This window comes from Trichosurus vulpecula, chromosome 4 (assembly GCF_011100635.1).
Source record: "Trichosurus vulpecula isolate mTriVul1 chromosome 4, mTriVul1.pri, whole genome shotgun sequence".
In the NCBI taxonomy this organism is placed as follows: Eukaryota; Metazoa; Chordata; class Mammalia; order Diprotodontia; family Phalangeridae; genus Trichosurus; species Trichosurus vulpecula.
Window position 1 is genome coordinate 186132846 of NC_050576.1, and position 13670 is coordinate 186146515.

At 42.8% G+C, this 13670-nt stretch overlaps 1 protein-coding gene across 1 annotated transcript in view; it reads left to right on the forward strand.

Annotated features, from left to right (window-relative positions):
- The window catches only part of PLXDC1 (plexin domain containing 1), a 110977-nt gene that overhangs the window by 95633 nt on the left and 1674 nt on the right, over positions 1–13670 (forward strand). Inside the window, exons 10-13 of the mRNA XM_036755623.1 lie at positions 2877–2937; positions 5063–5198; positions 9951–9986; positions 13159–13319. Coding sequence (XP_036611518.1) covers positions 2877–2937; positions 5063–5198; positions 9951–9986; positions 13159–13319 — 394 coding nt within the window. The remainder of the gene's footprint in view (positions 1–2876; positions 2938–5062; positions 5199–9950; positions 9987–13158; positions 13320–13670) is intronic.

A 13670-nucleotide genomic window follows, 5' to 3' on the forward strand; every position in this document is an offset into this window, starting at 1 on the left:
CGTGATTTTGAGAATTTTTTTTTTGTTCATTTTCCCCCATCTTCCTCTTCACCTTTCTGTCTTCCCCACAGGAAACTTTGGTGCCTTCCAACACAGCTGGACTAAGGAATGACCTCTGTGGGGACCTCTGACTTCCAGCTTTTTTATCCTTCCCAGCAGGACTCTTATTTCTGGTCATTAATGGCAAAGAATTGGGAGAAGTATAAACTAATCCCCCTGAATCACTAATGAGTGATGGCACATTCCCTCTTTTTGGCAGGATTGTTCTTAGTGTGGGGAAGGTATGAAGAACTCACCAAGTTCCTGCAGCCTTCTTGGGATTCTGCCTCCAAAGAAAAGTAGTGTGTGGATGTTTTTATAAGCTTTCAATGATTTCGTTTTCTGGTTGTTCCTTCAGATTTGAGATCATGAGACACACTTGTGAACTTGAATTTCCCAGAACTGTAACTAGGGCAGGTCAACTGGAACTTTGTCCCAGGGTGCTGAATTTGGAGGGTCCTGACAGCACATTTAGTACTTTAGTAGTGGGGAAAGGTTGAGTTTAAAGCCAAGTTCACAAGAATAATTAGTTAAAATAGATAGCTATCAGATATCTGCCTGGGTTAAAATCTCCCCTCCTACCGGCTGCCTTCCCGACCCCTCCCCCACCTTGTGTAACTGCATATACACTTCATGCTGTTTGTCCTGGGCATGGCTTGTCATGCTTACCCTAAGTACAAAAATGCCTAGTTACGGGTCTGGAATTACTTACCCATGAATAGCTACTCTTGATGGAAATTGTAAACAGATATCCCCGCAGAAGCAATCTCATATTTTCTACTTAACCTACTGAGTGCTTCAGTGAGCCAGAGCAGGGGGAGACTGTTCACCTTGGGTTATAGCCCTGAGCTGTATTTGAAAGGGACAAAATGTAATCCTGGGCATAGAGTCCCATGTCCCTATTTTCTTGCTTTTAAACCTCACCTGAATTTAACGCTTCCTAGGGGACCCAGATTCCTCAGTGTGGATGCTCAACACTTCTTGGCCATCTTATCTAACCTGGCTCTTCAATGACACTAGGCTGAAGCTGCTCTGGGCAACAGACCCCCAACCCACCTCAGTATCCCATTACTAATAGGGCCAAGCCCACACATCAGATCACTTGGGATAAAGGAAGTTTTACTCCCTTCCCACCATCCCCTACCACTCCTCCATGGCTATAGCCTATGCTATTGGGCCACTGGTCACCAGTTTGCCTGAGAAAAAGAATGTGGATGATTTGGTATAACCCACTCCCACACCCAGAAAAAGAACTCAGAGGGTACCATCCATTGCCAGTGGGAAAAGTGCCTTCTAGTTAGCACTTCTATAGGACTTTAATGTTCACAAAACACTTTACATGAATTATGTCACTTGACCCTCAAAGCAATCCTGGGAGGTAGGCGCTATTATTTTTTTGGAGGGGGGAAGGCAGGGCAATTGGGGCTAAGTAACTTGCCCAAGGTCACACAGCTAGTAAGTGTTTCAAGTGTCTGAGACCGGATTTGAACTCAAGTCCTCCTGACTCCAGGGCCAGAGCTCTACTTGCTGCGTCACCTATCTGCCCCTGTAGGTGCTATTATTAACCCGATTTTACGGATGAAGAAATGGAGGCCAAAAGAGGTTGAGTGATTTGCCCAGTATCACAAAGCCAGGAAGAATCTGTGGCAGGATTGAAACTCAGGTCTTTCTGACTCGTCTTCTCATCAGTCCGGAATATATTATTATTATTATTATCATCACTTGTACTCTAACATACTTAGACTAGGACATCTCTTAAGTCGTTCTTCCAGCCAGCTTAGATTAGGCAGTCAATTTGCTTTTCCCCTAAATTGGCCAACAAGGGTAAAGCATCCAGGTCAGATCCTCTGTGAAGGATTCTTAGTCAGCTCATGGGCTCAGAGTTTTATGGCTAGGAGGGATCCTAGAGGCCATTCAGTCCAAGCCCCTCATTTTACAGATGAGGGAATTGAGGAACAGAGAGATCAAGTGACTTGCCCAGGGTCATACAGAGTAAGTATCTGTGGTGAGATTTGAAGCCAAGTATTCCTGATGCGAAGTCCATTGCCCTGTCTATTATGTCACCCTGCCTTCCAAGGAACCCTTCCTGTCTCAGGATCCAGGATTGGCTGTCTTGGAGCCAATCAGGCCCTGCAGGTTATGATTCAGATGCGCTTGTGGCAATGAGCATCAGTTAAACTTCAGGCCCCAGAATCTGGGTCTGGCGATGACTTCAAAGCCTGATGAGCTCTCTCACTGCTCCACTTTTATCTTTCAATGAGGCGGAAGCTTTTGGTCTTTTAATAACATGAATAAATTTCCTGCTAATAGGTAAATACTTAAACAAATGAAAAAATAAATGAATGGATTAGTAAGTGAATGAATGAATAGAAAAATAAGGAAATAGTTTTTTATATTACTATACTTTCCAATGGGTCCTGCCTCTTAAAACAAAAAGCAAAAAAAAAAAAAAAACAAACCCCAACTCTGTCTATAGTAGCATTTTTGTGGCAACAAAGAACTAGAAACAAAGCAGTTGTGGGTGCTCCTAATTTGGAGAGAGGCTAAATAATTCATGGTATATTAGGGATAGGGCCTGAATCATCTCTAGATGGGAGGAGAGGGGCAAAGGATATGATAACTTTTTTGGCCTTTTTTATAGGGCACACGGCCAGCAGCCTAGCATGGAAAGATGCCCCAGCTTCCCTTGGGAAGGTCACCCCACCCTAGCTTCAGTCTGCTAAAGATATGATTCACTGTGGTTGGCCTATGTCTGCCTCAGGTGAAATGAATGAGGAACTCATTCACTCTATGATCAGATAAGCAACAATCTTTCTGCGGCATCTTCTTCCCTGCAGGTGTTCCAGTGGCTTTGACCGCTATCGGGAGGAGTGGTTGGCATACGGCTGTGCCCGAGAGGTGAGAGAGAGAGAAATTATTTGCTTCTGACCATCTGGGTTGGAATGTAGGGAAGGCAGAGGTCTGTTGGCAGATGCTTCAGCCATGTGGTTGATTCTGTTGGCTGCTATAAAGTTAGCATCTCCACCTGTGACTTGCCTCATAGGCTGTCTTGGAGCCAATCAGATTAGGTCTACAGAGTCTGGGAGACTGAAATGTCTATGATTCCGTTGTTCCATGGAACAACAAAACATCATCAGTAATGTTCCATGATGTAGTCTAATGTTGGAAATTTACCCAGAGCTTGGAAGGAGGGAGAGCAGTACCTCTGAATCATATTTGGCAGGGCTGGCCAGAGACTATGACACAGCTAGACTTGGTGTCAAACTGACTTGGTCTTCTGCTAGACTGGGTATCAGCTGGTTAGAGGGCAACCATGGTCAGGAATCTAGGTCAGGAATCAAAAGTCATGGGTTCAATCCTCATATGAGCCACTCAGATTTAGAGGGGGAAAAAGATTCCTTTATACATTTGGGTCCCAGACTCCAGTCAACCATATCCCGGGATAAATAGTCACTCAGGTATTGGGCATGGGTTGGGCAAAACCACCCACATTTCTTTTGTATGATGGGATTAAAAGCAAATGTCCTGATCTCAAATCAAGAGTGTCCTCTTCCTTTGCTATCATGGGATCATCAATTTAGAGCTGGAAGGGACCTTGGAGTCTATCAAGTCTAACTCCTTTATCTTACAGATGAGGAAACTGAGGCAGTGATTAAATGACTCACCTAGGTTCACACAGGAAATAAGAATCTAGGGCAAAATTGGAACTCGGGTCTTCCTGACTCCAAATCCAGCCCTTGACCTCACCTTGCTCTACCTCAGCCCTTCTCTTCTACCAAAATATACTGAGTGACACTGTGGCATAGCAGGTGGCTTTCTGGACCTGGAATCAGGAAGACCTGGATTCAAATTCTTACTCAACACTTATTAAGCTTCTTGAGAGCAGGGATGATTTCATTGTCTAGATTTGTGTCCTCAGTATCTAGCACATAGTGGGCACTTAATAAAGGCTTGTTGATTTATTACTAGCTGTGTGATTCCAAGGACAAATAATTTAACCTTTTTGAAACTTGGTGTACTCATCTGTAAAATGGGGGGGGGGGGGGGAGGGCGCAGACCAGATGCCCTATCTCTATGATCCTGTGGAGACCTGGGTTCTAATTTTGATTCTGCCACTCACTAGCTTTGTGAGCCTCAGTTTCCTCACCTATAAAATGGGAGTAATCATGCCTGTGTCATCTACCTCTTAGGGCTGTTGTAAGGTTTGAAGTGCTATATAAAGGGCATCAGGCCAAGGAACTTTCTAACTTGTCCTTCTTCCTTAAGACTTTGACCCTTACCTCTTTCTAAAAGGACTCGAGGCAGATTAAACTGTGCCAAATGAGACGCTAGAGAATAAAACCACAGAGAGTCTGTCTGAGGAAGGGAGAAGGAGTAGAGGCTTTCAAGCACAAGTGTTGAGCCTGGAGTACTCTATCTGGCCCTGGGTCTTCTGGCAGCTCAGGCCAAACAAAAGGAAAATGACACACGGGTTCGTGTTCTAATATCAGACAACATATTGTTTGGGTGTTCAGACCTAGGTTCCAATCCCAGCCTCGGTCGCTTACTACCTAGGTGATCTTGGGCAAGTCATTTTCCCTTCTAAGCATCAGCTTCTTTGTTGTTGTTCAGTCATTTCAGTCATGTCCAATTCTTCGTGACCCTATTTGGGGTTTTCTTGGCAGAGATACTGCAATGTTTTGCTATTGTCTTCTCCAGCTTATTTTACAGATCAGGAAACTGAGACAAACAGGGTTAAATGACTTGTCCAGGGTCACACAACTAGAAGCCAGATTTGAACTCATGAAGATGAGTCTTCCTCACTTCAGGCCTGGCACTCCACTGTGCTACCTAGATGCCCCATCAGCTTCTTAATTGGTAAAAATGAGGTGAGGGTGTTGAACAAGATCTCTGGGGTCCTTTTCTATGATCTCTGATCCTATGGTCACTAAGGTCCCTTCTAGCTCTAAAATCCTACAGTCTTAAGCAGAACTTAAGACCACTATGCAAAGGAGAATCCTCAGAGGCTGGCTCTCTTTTTCAGGCAGAGGGCAGGACGTGTGAGGATTTCCAGGAAGAAGAACATTATGCCTCATCCCCTGAGATCTCCTTCACCCCCTTTGATGGAGAATTCACCACTTCTGCCTCTTCCCTCTTCATTGACCACCTCACCACAGAAGGTACATCCAAGCAGAGCCATAACTAGGACAGGCAAGCGGAGCATTGGCCCAGGCCACCAAAATTTAAAGGATGTCATAGCTTTTACATTCCATCCTTGTAAAAAAAAAAATCAAAATGAACTCAGTACCTAGTTAGCCAGAACAATTAGTTAAAATAGGAAGCTGCCAGATGGCATGCTTGTTCTTCCTTAATCTAACTCAGTGCTCAGCTCCAGCCCTCTCCCATAAAGCTATGACTAGGGTCTCTCTCCCTGTGCAGCCTTGTATCCTAGAATCTTTACCAGCACTCTCCCTAGCTAAATTTGTCTTTGGAAGTTGCTTTGAGAGCTTATTTTATGCCAATTGCCATAGGCACAGTTTTGCAAAGTTTGCCTTGGGTAGCAAAATTGATCTGCATCCAGAAAATTGTAAAGGGCAAGGACAGGAGAGAATCACTGAGTTGACATCTGATTCATGGATTCATCATTGGATCCTGAGAAACAGCAAGGTAATGCATGTTCCGGAAACTTTCCTTCAAATCTCTATCTGAAGGACATCTTCACAAGTCCTGGGGATTGACCAATCAATTGGAACAACACTGATACTTGAAATAAAGAAGGAAAAGATACTGATTTTTAGGTAGAGGAAAATAGTAGCCAAATGTAGGGGGGAATTTGGTGGGGGGAGGGAGGTGACATGAGATAAATGGATTATATCACCATCAAATTCCCCAATAATACTGGGGGCTTAATAAGCACGTATTAAGTGCAAAAAAAAATTGTACTAAGTACCATATACTAAGTACCAAATACTATGTACTAAGATACATAAGGAAAAGAAAAGATCAGAGGGTAGCTAGGGCAGGGCAGTCAGGACTTCATTCTAGTGTCTTGAAACTTAGAGGGCATTGATAACACTTATGCTCCTCTATATAGAAACATAGAATTCTATATGTTTCTATATTCTGCATTCATATATATGTATATATACCTATATATAAGATGGCATATAGAAACAACTCAATTTAGCACCTAATTAGCTAGACCAATTAGAATTCCTCCCCCTCCTTCTCTGTCCCCCGAAGCAGTAGCACCCCAGGAAAGCCCCTTCTTGGCCCGCCACCCCTGCTCCCTCCTCTTCATCCAACAACCACATCCTGGGGTCTCTCACCCTAAGAGAAGAATTTGAGTTCCAAAGGCTTTTCACAGCTTTCCCCAACTGAATTTGTCTTTAAAAAAAAAAAGTTAATTTAAGAGTGCCTTTCATGCTGCTTACTTCCATCCCCCTCACCTTTTTTTTTCTGCTATAATTTGTCCTGGGCACCAGAATTACTGGTTAATTGCTCTGGAAATAATCCTTACCCTGAGGAACCAACAAAATAGTTGAGTTCTCACTTGAGTGAAGAAATCAGTCAGTCAGTCAAGTAACAGATAATTACTGAGGGCCTCCTAGAGCACTGTGCTAGGCATTCTGGGGGGTGCCAAAAAAGTCTATGCCATGGCTCCCTCCCTTTAAACAGCTTACAGGCTAGCTGAAGGGCATGCTGGAACCAACTAGAACACAGTCTTTGCTAAGCTGTGTGCTATTGACTGTGAGCCAGCTAGTGAAGGGAGAGAAGAGGCTTAGAATCCTCAGACACTGGCTCTTGAAGGAGGTGGACGTGGAAATGGGTTATGGAGGGTAGAGAGGATTTCAGTAGGTGGGGGAGGAGAAGTAAGGTATTCCAAGGAAGGGGATAAATCCTTAGACTCTGACTCCAGCTCTAGAATGTGGTTCAGTAGAAAGAAGATCAGGCTGGGAATAAAGGGGCCTAGGTTCTTTTCTCTGCCTCTACCACCAACCAGTTGTATGACCTTGAGCAAGGTGTGTCCTTGCTTTGTGCCTCAGTTTACTCTTCTGTAAAATGGTGGGATGGACTAGCCAATCTAAGTTTCCTTCCAGCTCTAAATCCTGTGAACCTGGGAAGCACCTGTGCAAAAACAGAGATTCCCAGTTTCATGTACAATCCTCTTAATGCTGTTCTATGAGAGAGAGAGAGAGAGAGAGAGAGAGAGAGAGAGAGAGACTGAGGGAGACACTGAGACACAGAGACACAGAGAGACTGAGAGACAAAGAGAAAGACACAGAGACACAGACAGAAACAAAGACAGACAGACACATACATGAAGACACAGAGAGAGAGACTGAGAGACATATAGAAACACAGAGACAGAGAGAGAAAGGTAGAAACAGAGAGAGACAGAGACGCACAGAAAGAGAAAGACAGAGAGATTCAGAGAGACAGAGACACACACACACGCAGAGAGAGAGAGAGAGAGAGAGAGAGAGAGAGATTCCTTTTATTTGGTATTTGTTTGGAATTAAAAAAAAATTTAGAGGCCAAAACCAAGGGTTTTACTATTATATGAGTCGATTAGTTTTATCCTTTGTACAAAACCAAAGACTGCACCAAACCCCAGTCAACCACCTTGAAAAGGGGTACAAAAGAGAAAGTGTAGGCAAATGATTATAAACTTGCCCCTTCCATCAGACAAAGAAAAGGGCTCATCTGCTGGCAATGGTAAAAGATGACTAGGTTCATCTTCCAGAGCAAAGGATAGTACATTTCACTTTTAATTTGTACTATTAACATATTTTTTTCAATACAGGAGCCAGGGTTATCACTCCCATTTCATTGCTAAAGGTCCCTAAGAATAGTTACTTACTGTAATAATAAATATCAATCCATATTCTTCCCTCAAAGGAAATAACATAGCTATCATATTACCTTTTAAGTGTTATTTCTCCCCCAACTTTCAAGGAATCTTGGTCAATGAATAAGCATTAGTCAACCTGCTGTGTGTTATGAATGAGATAAAAAGTTAAATTTGAAGAAGGAGTCAGTGACATACCCAAGGCGCTGCTCCAGCATGTGTGGGAGCTACAAAAGTTTCCAGCTTGAGGGAACTCAGCTTGGAAGGGCTGCAAAGAGGGAGGGTGAATAGGTGGAAGGACACAGGAGTAGAAAGATACATGGGTAGAAGGATACATGGGAAGGATACAGGAAACTGCCTTGGCATCTGACCGCTCAAAGGGACAAAAAGGTATAATGACAGCTGAGAGAAAAGTCTCTTTCCAAAATGTTGACTTTCTCATGAGCACTTCTCTGAGAAGCAACTAGGAACATCCCCTTATGTGAGCCAGAAATAACCCAACCGGGACCTCTGAATGGCAAATACTTGGAAGCTGGTCCTTGCTTTTTGAGCAGAGACAGAAACACCTTTCTCACCAAGTTAACTGGGTATAAAAATAAGGCAACATATTAAAAGCTGCAGGATAGAGCACACTGGATTGTAGTAAGAACTGATGATGGACAGGGAAGAGAAATTAAAGTTATTGGCATTAAAAAAAATAGCACTTGGGTCATCCATTGTAGGGAGACACATATATGTGTATGTATATAAGTGTATACATAAGTACATGTTTATGTAAATATGTGTATGCATAAACTAGAAATATGTGTCCATATGCATAAATATGTAAATATGTGTACCTACATATAAATGCATGTATATACATGATACATAATATATGTGTATATACACAAAATATGTGTGTCTGTATACATAAATACGTAATTATGTGTACTTATATATAAATATAGGTGTATACACATACCCATAAATATGTATATATGCACATGCACATAAATATGTATATATACACATGTGTGCATGAATATGTATATATACATGTGTGTGCATATTGTATGTATACAAATGTGTTGCATAAATATGTGTTCACGTATGCACAAAATGTAAATATATGTTGCATAAATATATACACATGAATATGTGTGCATGTATGCGTACATATATGAATGCATATATACATAAATAAGTATGCATATACAGACAGATATACATACAAGCAAACACACCTCAACAGCTGCTGTTTAGGGTCCTACAACCTCTGGTTCAGGTAGACACAAAATAACAGAGGTCCCAGGTAGTATTACTGAGGTCACAGCTGCTATTGACCTTGCGAGGCAAAGTCATCAGTGCTCTAGACCTCCAGTTGCCTGCTCCCAGGCCTGGCACAAAAGACTTCTCCAGGTGACTCTGCTGTGCAAAGGTCTTGTCTGGTGGCTCTCTCGTTCTTGTTTCTTGCTACACGCAAGGCTGTGCAGCTGCAATTTATCGGGCCAACCCAAACACCATCCCAGAAGTTTGGGCTCCTCTGCTCTTCTGCCCACAGGCAGCCTTAGAACAGGAGAGTGGCCGGTGTCCTCATTAGACTATTAGCAGCAGCTGCTGCCTTCCAGCCCCCAGCTCAGCTGCCTTGTCCCGGTTTACAGCAACACCCTGAGGACATCATTGTATTATAGTGTACATAGTGTCCTGCAAAGCCTTTATAACATTCATTGTTCATAATGGTGACTCCATAAAAGTTCGATTAAATTATATTCAGTATTCTCTATTTTAAAAGTAAGAAGGGCATATATATATATATATAATATATATGTTTATATCTATACATATATGCAATATAAATCATTTTAGAAGTGTCCAAAATGGTTACTTTTTAAAAAAAGTTTGCATTTAGGGAAATAAACTTCAATTATCTAAAAAATGCACATTCCTGAAAAACCAAGACCTGAATCTAACACAGTTTTTAAAAAATTAATCTCTTTGGGGATAGAGAGCAAGAAATTGACTTTTTAAACATTTCTTTTTAAAATTTATAGAATAAAACATAATTGTTTCAATTTTTCTTCTTGTCTCCTTCTTCAAGATGACACAAAGTTGAATCCATATGGAGGAAGAGATGGTAAGTACTTTACTGGCCTGTGTTTAGTTTAAATATATTATGTATGCATATACCTATTTTTTTTCCCAATTAAAGGTAAGTTCCTTAGGGGTAAAGGCTTTTAAAATTTTTGTCTTTTTATCCCTAGAACCTAACTCTGTGTAGGCACTTAATTAGCGCTTGCTGTTGGATTCGTTGATTCCTCCAGATTTTGCTAACACTTGGATAATGGGGCCTGTGTCCAAGTCCCACAGGCCTTTTGCCTTTCCCCACAAAGTCTGGGGAGGGCTAAATCCTCTGGACACCTTCTGTTTTCCCAAGGCTATGCCCTCAGGAGCTTTGAAGAGATTGCTTCACTCTGGTCATTTCTAATTTCTCTACTCAAATTTCACTAATAATTCTGCTTTCTTGACCCTCTTTGTGATTGAATATGTATAACTGGAATGAAAAGAGGGCAGCTTGGTTAAGATGGGATGAGATTGCCTCATGGCAGCTCTCAGCAGATGGCTAATGGGTTTTCATCAGCACCAACATCCCAATCAATGAAGGATATAGATTTAGTTCTTTAGAGGAGGTGAGGCGTCCCTCAGTTCCCAATCTGCGTTGTCAGTGAACACAAAAAACTTGCAGCCTGCAAGGGTATTTGAAGGGTGAGTATCTAGAACCCAAAGACGGCTTCTTAATCTCCACACTGGTACCCCTGTACCCACTAACAGTTAGCATCTTGAGGATGAGTGATTTCCTAAATGAAGTGCCACATCCGAGCAGGACAGGACTCGGTTCCAAACTGCTTGCCATTTCTTCAATGGAGTCTCTCAATGAAGACAGAGCCTGATTGACAGCCAGGCAGCCAACCCCCAGAACAGGGATTGTTATCTGGGAATCCCGAAATCGAGAAGGGAGCCGTTAATGCAGTACCATTTAACCAGGTCTCCAGGAACATAACAAATGGAGAGCGAAGGCAATTAACCAGATCCTCTCCTCAGCCACTCTGGTTAAGCTATAACCATCAAATGCTGGAGGACAGTCAGAATCACTGCAGGTAACGTCTGATTTCTAGCCAAGTCAAGGGAAAGCAGCTAGGTGAATTGGCTCAGTAATCCCCCTCAATTGCTACTCAGAAGCTGGCTTTAGAGGGGTGGGGACTGTAGATTAGGGGGACCAGAGCAGAGCTGGGTTCTGGGGCTTACTTATTATTTGCATTATACCTGGCAGCAGATAGGAGACCCAGAGATAGGAGTCATTAGGGAGGCAGCAGTGGGCTGGGGAAGAATACATGATTCTCAGTCAGGAAGTCTGGATCTGAATCTCATTGTAACTTTGGAAAAGTCGCATAACCTCCTTGGGCCCTCTGTAAAATAAAGGTTTTGGACTAGGTGGCTTCTCAATTCCCTCCCAGCTCTAAATCAATGATCCTTTGATCTTAAAAGAGGACAATTCATCTTTCCCCAGCAACACGATGATAGCTAGCATTTGTATATCACTTGAAGTCTGGAAAGTGCTTATCAGATGCCATCTCATTTTATCCTGGGGGGTAGGTGCCATTATTGTCCCCGTTTTACAAGGTGAGGAAACTGAGGCAAGCAGCGTTTAAGTGACTCATCCAGAGTCACAGAGGTAGTGAGTGTCTGAGGCTGAATTTGAACTCAGGTTATCCAGACTCTAGGTCCAGCTTTCTTACTGACACCACATAAGAAGTATCTATTCCTTTTATCTTTTCTCATCCCACCAAATATCTATATAGAAGTGATAGAGTATTTTTGTTAATTCATCTTGACTCCCCTATTACATGGTGTCCTCCTAGAACAGAGATTCCTAACCTGGGAGGATCTGTTTATAGATTTTAGGGGAATCCATGGACTTGGATGGAAAAAAATTAAAAATCTTTACTTTCGCCAACCTTTGGTCCATCACTGAGGTGGCCAGGTGGACAGAGAGCTGGGCCTGGAGTCTAGATGACCTGAGTTCAAATCCAACTCAGACATTTACTACCTCTGTGACCCTGAACAAATCACTTCACCTCCGCCTGTCTCAGTTTCTTCATCCTGTAAAGTAGGGATAATAATAGAACCTACCTCCCAGGGTATTCTGAGAAGGAGTCCATCAGTTTCACCAGACTGCATAAGGGGTCCGAGACACACCAAAAAATGAAAAACCCCTAGAAAAACAGGGACCATATCTCTTCCTAAATATGTGTTTCAACACCTACTCTATGGGGGCATCTAGGTGGCGCAGTGAGTACAGCACTGGCCCTGGAGTCAGGAGGACCTGAGTTCAAATGTGACCTCAGATACTTGACCCACTTACTAGCTATGTGACCTTGGGCAAGTCACTTAACCCCAATTGCCCTGCCTTCCCCCCTGCAAAACAAACAAACAAACACCTAGTCTAGGACTATGTATATATGTACCCTGGGTAAATGTTTGCCCTTTTGGTTGGCTTATGGACCCCCTGAGGGATCATTCCAGAAGCTCTAATCTTTTCAGTCGTTGTCTAGCTGTGCAATTGGTAGGAGTACCATGTTGGTACTACGGGCTAAGGCTACATCTGTGTTTGTGCCTCAGGTTCAAGGCTTTCTTTTATTTAAAAAGTAGGATATACTTGCAAACCATAAAAATCCAATTAAAACTACTTAAATAATTGAAGTTTAAAACATGTAATAAAAGCATGAAAAGAATATAAAACATAACTTCCCCTTCTACATCAGGAATTGGAGGAAGAACCCTCCCGGCGGTAGAGAGCTCTGGAGAACACTTCTGGCAGCTTTCCTCCCTCACCCCCTCCCTTCCCCATCCCTAATCTTTTAATAATTCAAACCACCAGGCTTGTAGAACTCTAGGTATTGCTGAGCCAAGGGACAGATAAGATGGAAAACACACAGGACACTGACCACCACAGCTGCAATGCTCCCGCCCAAGTTCCTACTACAGCTGGGCTGGTGAGACTGAGTGGTGACTTCTTTCTTACTGCCCCTGCGGTGTGAGGAGGCCCATCCTAGCCTGCTCCTTCCCAGCCACTCCCTAGCTGCCTCCTCTTGGGTGGAGCTCTGCTCTGCTTAGATGAATAGCTTTACTATATGGGTGAAATCTCACAGGCCCATACCAAAAAAAAAAAAAAAAGAATTGTGAGAGTTTGAGGATACTGGTAACCATCCACCATTTTATAAGCCCTCTCTGTTCTCCTTTCTTTGTAGATCTACAGGAAAACCTTTCTCCTGAAAAGAAGGGTCCTCCAGTGCATGCAGGGACCATCGTGGGCATTGTGCTGGCCGTCCTACTAGTTGCGGTCATCATCCTGGCTGGGATCTACATCAACACTCATCCCACTTCTAATGCTGCCTTATTCTTCATTGAAGTAAGTCTAGGATTTAACAGCAGGTTAAAAAGCTGGTGTCCATATTCTGTTTGGAGACTGGAGCGGATAATACCATTCATAGCACCGCTCCTGTTTCCTGGACCCCAGAGCATCATGTTGCTATTAAAATAAAAATAAGAAACTCTTATTAAATCCGTCATAGCACTGTGTTGATTGCCAAACCTAGCAAACTGGATACCCACAGTCCTTTATGCCCTCAGGGGTTTTCATCTAAGAATACTACATCATCAACGTGGTCAGCTCTTGTCAATTGCTTGGGCAGTAGGAAGAAGGAAATTGTCTCTCCCTTAAAGTGTATATTTGGTGGCTCAAAGACAAGTTTTGGTTGAT